The following is a 13217-nucleotide window of genomic DNA, read 5'->3' on the forward strand; positions in this document are numbered from 1 at the left end:
TTCAGCATTTGCCCACTGATTACAGTCAAATCAAAGTTTTTCTCCAAAGATTTTTAATTTTCTTCATTTCACTTAAGGTGGATCTGGAAGTGGATATATGCATATTAACAGATGTTTGGGTTGACTGGAAAATTGAAAGATATGTGAAGTTTCAAAGCTGTCAGGTTTGATGATTCAATAATTGGACTTCATTAGTTTTATAGTACACAACATTATAAATATACTTTATTATTTACATGTATATAATTGGATAAAAGATTAACCCCCATTTAATAATTGCACTATTCATATTTTATCAGCTATGCAAGCTATTATTGGAAAGATTAACATATATTTTGTAATTGAATTTAAAGAAAACTATATAAAAGGCTATTCCAAGTATTTGATACTCTTTTTTTTTTTCTTTCTTTTTTTTTTTACCTTTTATAATGTTTCCCCAATTGTAAAGCATTTGTGCAATTGAATACCGGTTGCAACAGTATTGTCAACAGAGTACTGATCATGTTCACAAGTTTTGTGTGTCAGTTGTTGATTACTTTTCAATTTTTTTATCATTTGGTTCCAAGTTTAACAGGGTTCAGAAGAAACACATAACAACATATCTGTCATATCTGTGTCAAGATTAAAGTTAATATGTTTTGGATGCTCTTATGACAGTATTTCTACATAGCACACTCAAAGCCATACATGACAAACATGTAATTTTTGGAAACAGTGTTAAATGTGCAAACTTGCATATGTCATTATTAATTCATTCCTGTTTCAGACCATTAAACAGTTTGTCAGCAATGATTTTGTGTGTCTCATGATGCTGTTCAAACAAAAGGTAAAAAATGTAGACATAGTGAATTTATGTTTCTAATCAGAAACATTTGTTCAGATTCATTCATTGATTCGTTCAGCCGCCATTAATGCAGAATGTATCTTTATGCCATTAGGTGGCAACAAATAATTGTCTTTTGTGTGTTTTAAAATGAATAGGTCTCCCAAAAAGGAAAATTCTCTCATCATATACTCACCCTCATGCCACCTAAGATGTGTATGACTTTCTTTCTTCAGCAGACCACAAACGAAGATTTCTAGAAGAATATCTCAACTCTGTAAGTCTGTACAGTGCAAGCGAATGGTGACCAGAACTCTGAAGCTCCAAAAAGCACATAAAAAGCAACATGAAAGAAACCATAAGACTCCAGTGGGTTAATCAATGTCATCTGAAAAGATCCAATCGGTTTTCAGCCGAATTTCATTTCTGGCCACCATTCACTTGCATTGAAATGACCTACAGAGCTGAAGTATTCTTCTGAAAATCTTCGTTTGTATTCTGCATAAGAAAGAAAATCATACACATCTGGGATGGCATGAGGGTGAGTAAATAATGAGAGAATTTTCATTTTTGAGTGAACTGTCCCTTTAAGTGAATTACACTGATTACATTGAGTCTTTTGCGATCGACAATGGAAGTGAACAAGAACAATTCAATCACTTAAAAGATTCATTTATAAACACTGACTTGTTCATGAATGAAACACCTATCTAGACAAAGTGTGGCTACTTTAAGAAAGGTCAAATTTAAGAAAGTTTTAATTCTATATTCTTTGCTAATGCATAAGTCTCATGCTTCCATTTGTGTTATTTCTTTCCTCTGATGACTTGTCTGTTATTCTACTAAAATGTGAAAATTACTCATTAGTGTCCAAACTTTTGACTAGTAGTGTATGTTGGTATTCTTAAATGTGCATTCGGTATTTTTTTTTTTTTCTCATTAAAAAAGTTTTACTCCTAAACAAATGAATTGTAGTTTTGAAACATGTAAGAAATCATGACCACTCACATGAGATGAAGACTTAGTAATATCAGTAACCTTATAAAAGCTGTTTTATTCTACATGGAGAGGGTCCCATCATGGCGGTTGCCATGTTAGGATCACATGACCAGCCGAATACTGCTCACTTAATCTCAGTTACCAACCTGTTATTGGACACTTTCACTCATGGATTAAATGAATCATGACTGACAGTAAATAGTGAAATTCTTCAACGGCATCTGTAACTAAAAACTTTTGAGTTTGAATGATGCATGGCATTATGGAGCAATGTCAAAAGCAATAATATGATGGTGTTGTGAACCATGAAGTTGAAAACCTAGTTGCTATATTTCTAAAGTGCACCCTTGTTACATGGGAGGAATTAAATGAGAAAACTGCTCATGTTGACTAAGCTAAGCCAGCGGAGTACTGAAAATACTGTTTTGACTGTGTAAGGTCTCAAGAGGATATTTGTCACCTATTAGAAATTAGTAACAAATATTAGTAAACCATATAGCTCTGTTACTTCAAAGACTGTTTTTACGGTCATGACAAAACTGATGAAGCGATGTAAATTAATTTAATTTTAAGTTTTAAAAAAAGTATACTTTTGACTTTGTTCTCAGCTCTAAAATATTAAATTGCTTTTTATGATTGAAATCGCCATAAAATGTTATGTAATCATAAATAACTGGTGTGGGAACTCTAATAACTGTCAATAAATGTATAAATCCCTGTTGTTTCAGTGCCACAGTCATGGGGTCTTGAGGTCATGAAATTACAAACCCTACTGTGGCAAAGGTTTAACTCATGAATATTAATTAGGTGACGCTGACATTGCTTGGTAACCAGAGCATCCAGGGCAGCACGTAATTATATACCACGCCTTCTAGTGACTAGGGCCGAACGTCTTTCAGCCAATCAGGTAGGCGTAGTTACGGTACTCAATTAATATACATGTGTCAAGACTTCGCCGATGTTATGTTTACTTGGGAGAAAACAAGTGAATGATGGAGGGGTAAAAATTACCCTTTTTCTGTGGCATTTCCATTAATGTAGCCGCTGTGTTATTTGTTGTTCTCCAATATTCAGTATAATATACAAGATGCAAAAACAATGTCTAAATGAAAGAATCCACTCCTTATATTTCCAGATAAACTTTCTTTTTAAGAGAGAGTGGTTCGTGTTTTTGGACAGACATTTGTTGCTTTCTTCGCCAGAGAGTTTAATCCGTTAATTTAATTAAGGTATTTAACGACTTGACTCTCAGTGACCCGTTTGCAGTGCACGCGCACAGGGATGAGCGCGCGTCTCAATACTACGAGTCATCAGTAGGTTTACAGTATTCATAAGTATATTTCGGTGCCGTATTCATTCAGCATGGGGCATCCATAAACTGTGCAAGTGGCCAGGAGAGTTACATGTTGAAAAGTACAAGTTAACAACATGTTTAGTGGTCCACACAGCACTAGTATGGCACCAATCATCACCCGCTGTCAGCACCAGGGCTGGATGAGGGTAACCGGTGAGTAGAAAACGATTTGTTTTGCCCAGACATAGTTCAGCCCTCAATAGAGTTTGCATATATAACGAATTCTGGAATGCATGCAAAAGGATAGAATCTCTGCCATATGTTTACTACAGCTGCATTTTGAGTCCCATATTTTCAATGTGGTCTCACTTTTGGACTTTTTGGTATGTCTCAAGTCTGTAATGTAGTATTGCTACAAACAGACGTCCAATGTAATTTTTTTTCTATATTTTCACAGTGGTTCAAGAGGGACACAATTAACATGAATATCTCCAATGTCTTGCCCTTTTGCCAGCTACTAATCATATAAAGACTAAATAATGTTACAGTGAAGACAAAATAGCCTACCACAGGTGCTCTACAGCTTGGTACTTACACTTGATACTTACTTATATTTTAGACATGAAGTCTTTCTATTTAAAAACCCATAAATTAATGTTAAGAAATTCGGGAACGCAATTAGTTGATTTTGTACTACACAGTACTCATGCACGATGCACCAGAATCTCGGCCAAGCAGGAGGGATTGTCCATTCATAGAGTTGTTATCTATATGGCAGTTGGCTGTATGACCAGTGGGTCGCCTCCTCTAGGATGAGTCTTAACTGCTAGACTTAAACACTTTGGTTCTATCATGCTTATGATTTATCAATGGATTGCTCAATTTCCTTTTCTTCTCATATTCTAATATAAAACAGTAATTTCTTTTTACAGACATGAAAGGTTCATCGGTTCACTGGATATCTTGTGGACAGCCACTCTCAGAACCTATTGGATGGAAGGTCAAGTTTTGCTTGGTGGCTGAATGTCAACTAGTTCTTCTTGACAAGAGAGAGGTAATATAATCTTCTTCTTCTTCTTCTTCTTCTTCTTCATTGATTATACCTTAGCTGTAAGAATTATTTTTAGAATGTGAATAATGCTTTACCACTGTGTGTATGATTATATAACAGAAATTAGGTAATATAAATCCTTTTGACCTCAAGAGGGCAGCACAGATTAAAAGTTTTATAGAAACTGGTCAGCGCAGACAAGATGACTTTTTTCCAGGATATTTAGAATCTATCTTCTGTCTTGTAGAATCTATCTCATCAAACTCACCACTGTACTCTTTATGCCTTACATCTGTACTTTTCCATTTATAAATCGATATGTGGTGATTTCTTATCTATTATCTCTGTTAAAATTGAACAGTACAGTCTTCGTTCAAAGGACATTATACATTTACATTGATGCATTTGGCAGACGCTTTTATCCAAAGCGACTTACAGTGTACTTATTACAGGGACAATCCCCCCAGAGCAACCTGGAGTAAAGTGCCTTGCTCAAGGACACAATGGTGGTGGCTGTGGGGATTGAACCAGCAACCTTCTGATTACCAGTTATGTGCTTTAGCCCACTACACCACCACCACTCCACAACTTGCTGTTAATGACATTAACTTGTTGTCCAAGTCCAACTTGCTGTTTCCCATGTTAGGTCTGAGCTGGGTAAAAAAATTTTTTAAGTTTAATGCCCCAAAAACTAGGAACAACATACAGGAACACTATAGCACTTGTAAACAACCTTGAGTATAGTCATGTTGGAAATTGCCTTTACGATATTTGACTGGATATGACTATGTATTTTTGTTTTATCCTCTGCTTGATTTATTTTATAATTTACTGTTTGTTTTTTTTTTGTTTGTTTTTTTGTTTTGTTGTTTTTGTTGTTTGTTATGCCATTTGTCATTGTGTCTGATTTTTTTTTTTTTTTTTTAATTATCCTGGTTAAATAAAGGTTACTGACTGACTACCTTGTAGGCCTTCGTTCACCAGCAGCCTATATGAATGTCCTTCTGCAATCTGTCCTTAGATTAGTCCACTGCTCTTCCAAGAGCGCCACGCTGAATCATGCACCGTATGGCTCCTGCGTCGCAGCACCAGCATTCCAGAGGGAGTTCAGACCCGTAAGGACCAGAGCACCCAAACCAGAGACAGCAGTGAGTGCATACACATACTGTAGATGGTCCCGTTTGAGAAATTAACTCACTGACTAAACCATTAGCGATTGGTGCTTGCTCAAAGAATGAAACACAACTGCCCTCTACTGATCATATCTCTCTTGTACCGCCTAATGTCGCATCACACCGCATGAAATTGCAGGATCTGTTTCCCTTTGACACGCATTCTCAAAGGCCGCCTCTGTTTACTTACCCTTGCTATACAAGGCAAGAATTTGATTTGTTTCTTTGAACAGTGAAGAAACAGATTGATGAGTAATAAACACTGACAATAGTCTTTAAAGTGGTCATATCATAATATTTTATATATATTTCTTTACACTTATAATATCTGATCATTATTTTTGTTAAGAAATGTCCCCTTCACATGAGAAATGGGCAACAGCACTGAACATTACTCCAGTACACCTGCTGCAAGATAGCAGCCTCTTTGCAAAGTCTGTGCTACTCAAACTATTTAGATTAAACTGAAATGATCAGGGACATTGTTCAAGTCAACTTCAGCCACTTGTTTCTAATGCCGGGATTCTTCAAAATGAAATGCATGAACTGCTGGTGTTAGACGCAGTCTGGAAAGGTTCTGGCATACCATATGTTATGGTTAGTTCTTGTGGTTTGAATACTCATGATATGACTTCTTGAAAAGTCCACACGAGTGGTCTTTGTGGTGAGACAAATGTTTTCAGCTGGTGTATGATGTCATGTTTAAAAAACGTGAACACAACATTGATTCCTTCTGCTAATCTGAGCTGCCCTTACAATGGAACCTATATCTGTATTTATTTAGTACTTTGTTAATCAGTGACTATGTTTACATGGACACCAGAAAGCAGCTTATTACGAGAAAGCGGGTTATTGCAAGAAAATAGCGTTTCGGTTTACATGCAGTGTATAAGCGCTGTACTCTTTACTCCAGTATACATGCGGCTCGGTCAGTAAGCAGCTTTCTCCACAGCAACGTAATTTCCCTGCAACACGTGTAAATAACATACATGACAACCGAGGAAGACTTTGCTATTTTATTCTCAGTTACTTCACTTTATTTCCAGATATTCCAGAGTTGTTGCTATGTTTGTTTCCTTGCCTTTCTATCGGGACCTGCAGCTGAATTGCACTGTAATAGTGGGGTTTTCCTCTTACTAAAACTCCCCAATGTACAATCCCATACGCGAACTGAGGGACAGTAAATATTTTACATTGGTTTGTATAAATGGGTATTGTGTATGTGATTTCCGCACTGTACTACCAAAAATTTTGAATTCTTTCCACTGTGTTGAATTTTTGTTGGGCTCCACCCTATGACATTTGTTATTCCGGTCTGTTCCACTCACGTGCACTATTCAAACACTTGTAAGAACGCTGCTTATGTGTTTACATGACCACATTAAGCAGCGTTCTCTGGGAGAAACCTGGGAAATTAGCGATCTAGTTTACATGACATTTTCAGAATGCCACTTTCTGCAAAACCCCTGGAATGAACCGTTTTCTGAAGTGCATGTAAACGTGGTCAATGGTATTGACATTGCATCGCTGTACTAAAGGCAGGGATTAGAAAAATATATTTCATTTACTTGTATATGTGGGTATTGCACAATGATTTAAATTTCAAAATGCTCCTTGCCCTTATAAAGTTAAAGCTGAAATGTGTAATATCGGTGACACTTGCTTCACTGAACGCAATAGTGAAAATAATCACTGTTTTAAAACAGAAAAATCACCCTGACTTCGATTGGTTGTACAAAAAAATAGTCCCACCCCAAACTCATGCCATTGGTCGAGCCAATGTTGCTGTGTCATGATTGACAGGCCATTCAAACAAACAGAAGAATGTTTGATTGTGCCTTACAGCTATCAACCAAAAATAAGCATAGCTTATTCTCCTTAAGATAATATACGAGAAAAATATTTCACATAAAAAAATTACATCAGCTTTAAAGTTCAGATATGATGCTAGAGCACCACAGACCACTACAAATACAATTGAATCCTCTGTAGACTCTAATTACTTGGGCTCATGTGGTCTTTTTTTGTCCAGATCTGACTAAGACAGGGTGAAGAGCAGTAATTTGGAGTGGGAGGCATAATTACGATTGTGTTACAGGACAGCTATTGTTTTACAATTGCCCAAGAGGGGCTCTGGTTTACAGTGCCATTGAATTTGGTGATGAGCTGCATTATGCAAAATTGTGTGCTTTGTGATAGGGTTGAAAAGAACTCTTGGCTTAAATAGGTCAAGACTGTTAATGCATTTTTTAAATCGGGTACTTGTAATTTATAAGCAGCTCTGTAAAAAGTCATTTATATGCAGTGGCCCCAAAATGTGGCCTTAAATGTGTTGATCAAGTTTCAAGACATCTTGCAAAATCCTCAAAACATATGTATGGATGAAAGGTGTCTTTAGAAAAAAAAAAACCCCCAAAAAAATCTTTCAACAGCTGATACACTGAACCCCATATAAATTTCACATTCAGTATAATCACAGGTACAGTACTGTGCAAAAGTCTTAGGCATATATGATGTTTCACAAAAGCATTTGTCTTAAGATGGTTATTATATCTTCAGCTTTAGTGTGTCAATAGGAAATATAAATGTTAGACTCCCAAACATTACTTTTGCAAATAAAAAAGATTAGAATAGAAGAACAGGGAGCCCTGCAACAGATGTCATGGCACCCCACCCCCCCCCCCCCCCACTGAACATAGTGTCAGTCTGAGATAACATAAAGAAACAGAAGCAATTGAGACAGCCTAAACAGCGAATTCTCCAAGAAGCTTGGAACATCCTACCTGCCAGTGTCCAGGTATATGAATTGGTGCTGTTTTAAAGGCAAAGGTGGTCACACCAAATATTGATTTAGTTTACTGGACTTTGTATGAAATAAAGTGATAAATGAAAACTATTTATGTCATTCTTTTTTAAGACATCCTCACTATGCAACATTTTTCACAAGTGCCTAAAACCTTTGCACAGTACTGTAGATCCTAAAGCATTCAGCTGGCAAAAGATCTCCTAGATTCCAGACAGTCATTTTAATTCTAAAGTTGTGAGTCTTTTATTTGAGCTGTGGTTTAACTGTAATTCAGTGCTGTGTTAATACATGTGTCAGACAGTGGCATCCTGTTGCTGACTCAGTAAATGTCTGTGTGTGTTTACAATGCACACCCCCTGCAGAGATGCACATTTAATTCCCCAAACACCCCCGTGTGCATTATCAGCATCCTAATCTGTATAGTAACTTGCATCTAAAGAGGAAGGGACTTGTGTTTGAAGCAGTTTATTTCATTTGTCTACAAATTAAATAAGTATTTATTATTATTATTTTTTTACTTTCTATTTTAGCACTTTTACTTTAGAATGAACAAATCACTTTCAGTTAAGATTTATCCAGAGTAGAAAGGCATGGTACTTTACTACAAGTCAAAAGTTTGGACACACCTATTTATTACTTATTTTCCACATTTGAGAATAATTGTAAAGTCTAATACTGCAGTTATTAAAACCTTCATGAGGTGCCACCTATAGGATGCTTTTGAAGGAGTTCCCATGTACAGTATTCTGGCCACTTGTCTGCCTTTATTAGGTCCGGCTAGTCCAGTATTTTTTATATATATATATATATATATTTATTTATTTTATATCTATAATTTTTATTTTTATTTTTTTTAAGAAAGTCATATGTAAGCACATTTGAATTTTAAAATTTAAAATTCAAGCATTTAAACATAAGCCTTTAGATCAAAATGTTTTAAGAACATGAGTAAAGTGTGTTCAAACTTGTGGTAACACTACAATAAGGTTCCATTCATTAACATTAGTTAATGCATTAGGTATCATGAACAAACAATTAACAATATACTTTTTACAGTATTTGTTATTTTTGTTAATGATAGTTAATAAAAATACAGTTGTGTTAGTTCATATTGGTTCATTGTGCATTAACTAATGATAACAAAAACAACTTTTAATTAAAATATTTTTTTTTAGTAAATGTTTAAATTAACATTAACTAAGGTTAATAAGGCTTAGTAAATATTGTTCATTGTTAATGTTAACTAATGTTGTTAGCTAATGTTAACAAATGGAACCTTATTGTAAAATGCTACCAAACTTTTGAATTTGTAATGTAACTGGACTCTCGCCTGTTGCAAACCAAAAGAGAGAGAACGAAGAGAGGCAAAGCTAGTGACCAAAAAAAAAAAAAAAAAAAAAAGTTGAGCTGAGCTGTATCTTTAAGAGCTCTGGCACTCGTGTGGGAGTGAGTGGGGCCCAGATAAGTGGCCCAGCCCAGCTCAGCTCTCCTCCGGCTGCCAGATGCAACGCTGCAGCCAGAACAGTGTGCAGGCAGACTACATGGAAAGCAGCGCTCTTCTGGTAAACGGGTAACGAGACAGAGAGAATACCCTCCCTGTGAACCGTTGCTGTGTCTTCCACACCCTTGGAACTGAGAGCATGTCTGATTCTGCCTCTCTTTGAAGTTATGGAGTTGGACAACAAACTCAAGCTGGACAGCCACCATGGTAAGACGAGAACTTGGAATCACTTTTTACAAAGTGCAGAAAGTGTTGAGAGTCGGACAGTGATGTGCACTTGTGTTTGTTTGTGTCATTGGGGCTGTGAAACACATTAGAGCAGGTTTCCTGGGCTTGTCCTCTTTTATAAATTTTTTTTTTTCAGTGTTTGTATTTTGTGGTAATGACAGAATGGTTGTAATTACATGTGTTGTGACATGAACAGCGTGAAAACACTAAAACATCAGCAGATGTGTATGCACAGCTTGCTACTGTTACCTCAAGATAGGCATTTTTAGCAGAAATCTCAAACGGGCCATCAGTTCACTTTTTGTCAGACAGTACTGAAGACCATTACTTGCACTCTACAAATCTTCTTCATAAACTTTTTGTGTGCATTTGAATAAGGCAAAAGTATATATAGAAAGGTCTCCTGCATATGTTGTGTTTTGGATGCTGGTGCCCAGCATAGGACTTTGCTGGTGTATTTTCATTTGCATTTATTGATTTAGCAGACACTTTTATCCAAGCGAATGTGGGTGTCTATACAAGGTTTCTTAGTTAGCTTGCCCAACAAGCCTCCTTGGTCAGCCAGCTTCTTTAGAGAGACCAAGCTGGTTGACTATCAATTTTTATTTACTTATTTATTTAGTTATTGCTCATGAACAACATGGCTATGCTGGTCCAACAGTTTGACCAGCATAAACCAGCTTGGAAAATACTGGCTTTTCCAGTGTGTACCAGAATTATTGAAAAAGACAGTATTTAATATTTATCAAAACAAACCAAACATAGGACATTTACTTTACAATGAATTGTATTAAATGTTTTAAATTAGTTTATTAAAACGTTGCCATGGAACCTGTGCCATGCTGTTACTTTCTAAAGCATTAAACTGTGTATGTCATTGTATTTTGGAAGGAACTCATTGTTCTGGTTGTAGTTACATTGACGAACAAGACAATATTTTAAAAATAGTTCAGTATTTTAAATATTGAAACAAGCCAAAATTCTCCCTTTAGATCATTTACTTTACAATAATTATTTTTTGCTTTATTTACTTTATTTATTGAGCTTTATTTATAATTATTTTTATAATAATACAATTTGTGTACAATTATTTTTAGAATTAATATTATAATTTTTTTTTTGGATGAGTTGTAATAAAATGTTGGCATGTGCCACTTGCTACTTTGTAAAACATTTAAAAATGTACACTGTTGTATTTTGGAATAAACTCATGGTTCTGGTAGTAGTTACGTTGATTAATGCTTTTCTAATGAGACTGAAAAAACCCTCAGGACTGTAGTGAAGAATGTTATACCATCTATATTCATGCTGATGTGACTCACATGGGGTGAGATTAACTTTTAATGGATCTGTGTCATGGGCCCTTAAGCAAACCATCATAAAATTTTCAAAGCTTGTCCAACCACAGTGTTTTATTGTTTCAACTTGTTCTTTGATTTCTGGAGTTGAAAGACAAAAAGGAATACAGAAATGAGAAAAAACAATGAAGTAGTTATACCATCAGAGAAATGCGTACACTTCATGTAGGTAAGGAAAAAGTTTGCCATTTTAACATTTTACATGTTATTGGTGTAAGTCAACTTTTGTTCTCAAAGGAGGCAACTTTTGCTTTTCTTTTTGAACATTTTCTTGTTCTGACATTTTAGGACTAGATATTAGTGGAATGGAGGTTGTTCTTACTGTGAAAAATCTTGTGGTTAATTTATGGTTCATAAATAGGCAGGTATTTTGTTGGTAATGGCACAGAAATGCTTTGATTCCATTCATCGAGTCTGGAATCAAATGGAATCTGTAATGGAATCGTCATCAGAGTCCTCTTGCATTTCAACACAAGATAAAATGTTTTGATTAGATGAATAATAAATTCAATGGGCTTTTTTTTCCACAGAGATCTGATCATTTATATCCGCTCATTATAGATTGATGTAGAATAAGCCTTATAATTCCCTTTAGCTCTTTATTCAAAAAACAAAACCTGTAGGATGAAAAGCAAAGGAAAAATTCAGTGAGATTGATGTTTTATTGTGTGTTGTGTCACTTTAGTTCGGAGTATGTGGTTAAAGGGATAGTTCATCCCAAAAAGAAAATTCTATCATCATTTACCTGCAAGATTTTACAGTGTTAACCTGTATGACATTTTTTCTTACGTGGAACACCTAAGGAGAAGTTTAGCTGAATGTCTGATCTGAATTCTTAAATACAGTGAAAGTGAATGGTGACCAGGGCCTGTCAAGCTTCAAAAAGGACAAAAAGCACCATTAAAGCAATATAAAAGTGTGCCATATGACTTGTGAACTATCTTCCATGTTTTTGGAAGAAATATAATAACTTTGTGTGAGGAACAGATTGAAATTTAAGTAATTATTCACTGAAAATCTTCCCTTGAAAAACTTGACAGCTGTGGTCACCGTTCAGTTTCATTGTATGGAAAAGAACAACTTGGACATTCTATTTGATTCTTGTTTATTCAGGAGGGTAAGTAAATAAAGAGAGAATTTTCATTTTGGGGCCAGCTATTCCTTTAAATATCTTTCTTCAAATGTCTGTTGGGCTCAAAGCAATCCTGCTTGCAACTTTGCTGGGGATTATAGAGCCCAGACATGGCTTTTAATATTGACAATCTTAAGACAAGAAAGTAATCCTTGTGGTAAAGAATATCAGGATGGACGTAATCTCCTTTAGTTGGATATTAGGACATACATTCATAATTTCCTCCATCATGTTGCTGGTGTTGTATCCTGTGTTTTTGCAGCATTTATTTTCATTTTTTTTAGTTGTTGCAACAGGTTCAGGTGACTGTCACACCATAGTTACATCAAGGCAACACATTGTCCTGCTTTTGTTTAATAAATTTGTTTGGCAACATTCTGTTTTAGACTTGTAGTCATTTCATGGCTGTCTTCCAAACACACAATTTGAGTGATGTATTAAATAATAGACTTTTGTACTGTAACAAACAAGGTCTTTCATTTAAGGGCTGTATTATTTATGGAAAACATAATTTAACATATGGAGTCCCCCAGTTAACCTTGAGTCAAAGTACACTTTACTTGCATTACTACATTTGGGTCACATTACTGTAAGACTTTTAAAGGCAGACATTCTGTAGATGTCTTCAATATATATACAAGTTTGCAGTCCTACATTGCAGTTTAAACCTATTTTCTACTGTGTGTTATAACCTAACAGTCCCTAAATAAACAGTGACAGTGAGTCACAGATTAGGATACTCTTAAAACTTTTTCACAGAATATTAGTATTAATATAATGAAGCATAAAGCCAGGCTAGTTTTAAAATTCTCCTTTAAAATTCCACAGCTAGTAACTTTAGGTAGGCTGGATG

At 35.4% G+C, this 13217-nt stretch overlaps 2 protein-coding genes across 3 annotated transcripts in view; both read left to right on the plus strand.

Moving 5' to 3' along the window:
• The window catches only part of LOC127423947 (PHD finger protein 19-like), a 40489-nt gene extending 38724 nt beyond the window's left edge, over window positions 1-1765 (plus strand). Inside the window, exon 15 of the mRNA XM_051668663.1 lies at window positions 1-1765. This exon is cut by the window's left edge and continues 1948 nt beyond it. The gene's annotated coding sequence lies outside the window, so the exon portion shown is untranslated.
• Window positions 1766-9692: 7927 nt separating this feature from the next.
• Window positions 9693-13217, plus strand: part of LOC127423946 (disabled homolog 2-interacting protein-like) — a 130746-nt gene continuing 127221 nt past the window's right edge. For both annotated transcript variants that reach the window (XM_051668658.1, XM_051668659.1), the window contains exon 1: window positions 9693-9853. In XM_051668658.1, the coding sequence (XP_051524618.1) occupies window positions 9814-9853 (40 nt within the window). In that variant the 5' untranslated portion in view covers window positions 9693-9813. The remainder of the gene's footprint in view (window positions 9854-13217) is intronic.

The sequence above is a fragment of the Myxocyprinus asiaticus genome, chromosome 33, assembly GCF_019703515.2.
Source record: "Myxocyprinus asiaticus isolate MX2 ecotype Aquarium Trade chromosome 33, UBuf_Myxa_2, whole genome shotgun sequence".
Lineage (NCBI taxonomy): Eukaryota > Metazoa > Chordata > Actinopteri > Cypriniformes > Catostomidae > Myxocyprinus > Myxocyprinus asiaticus.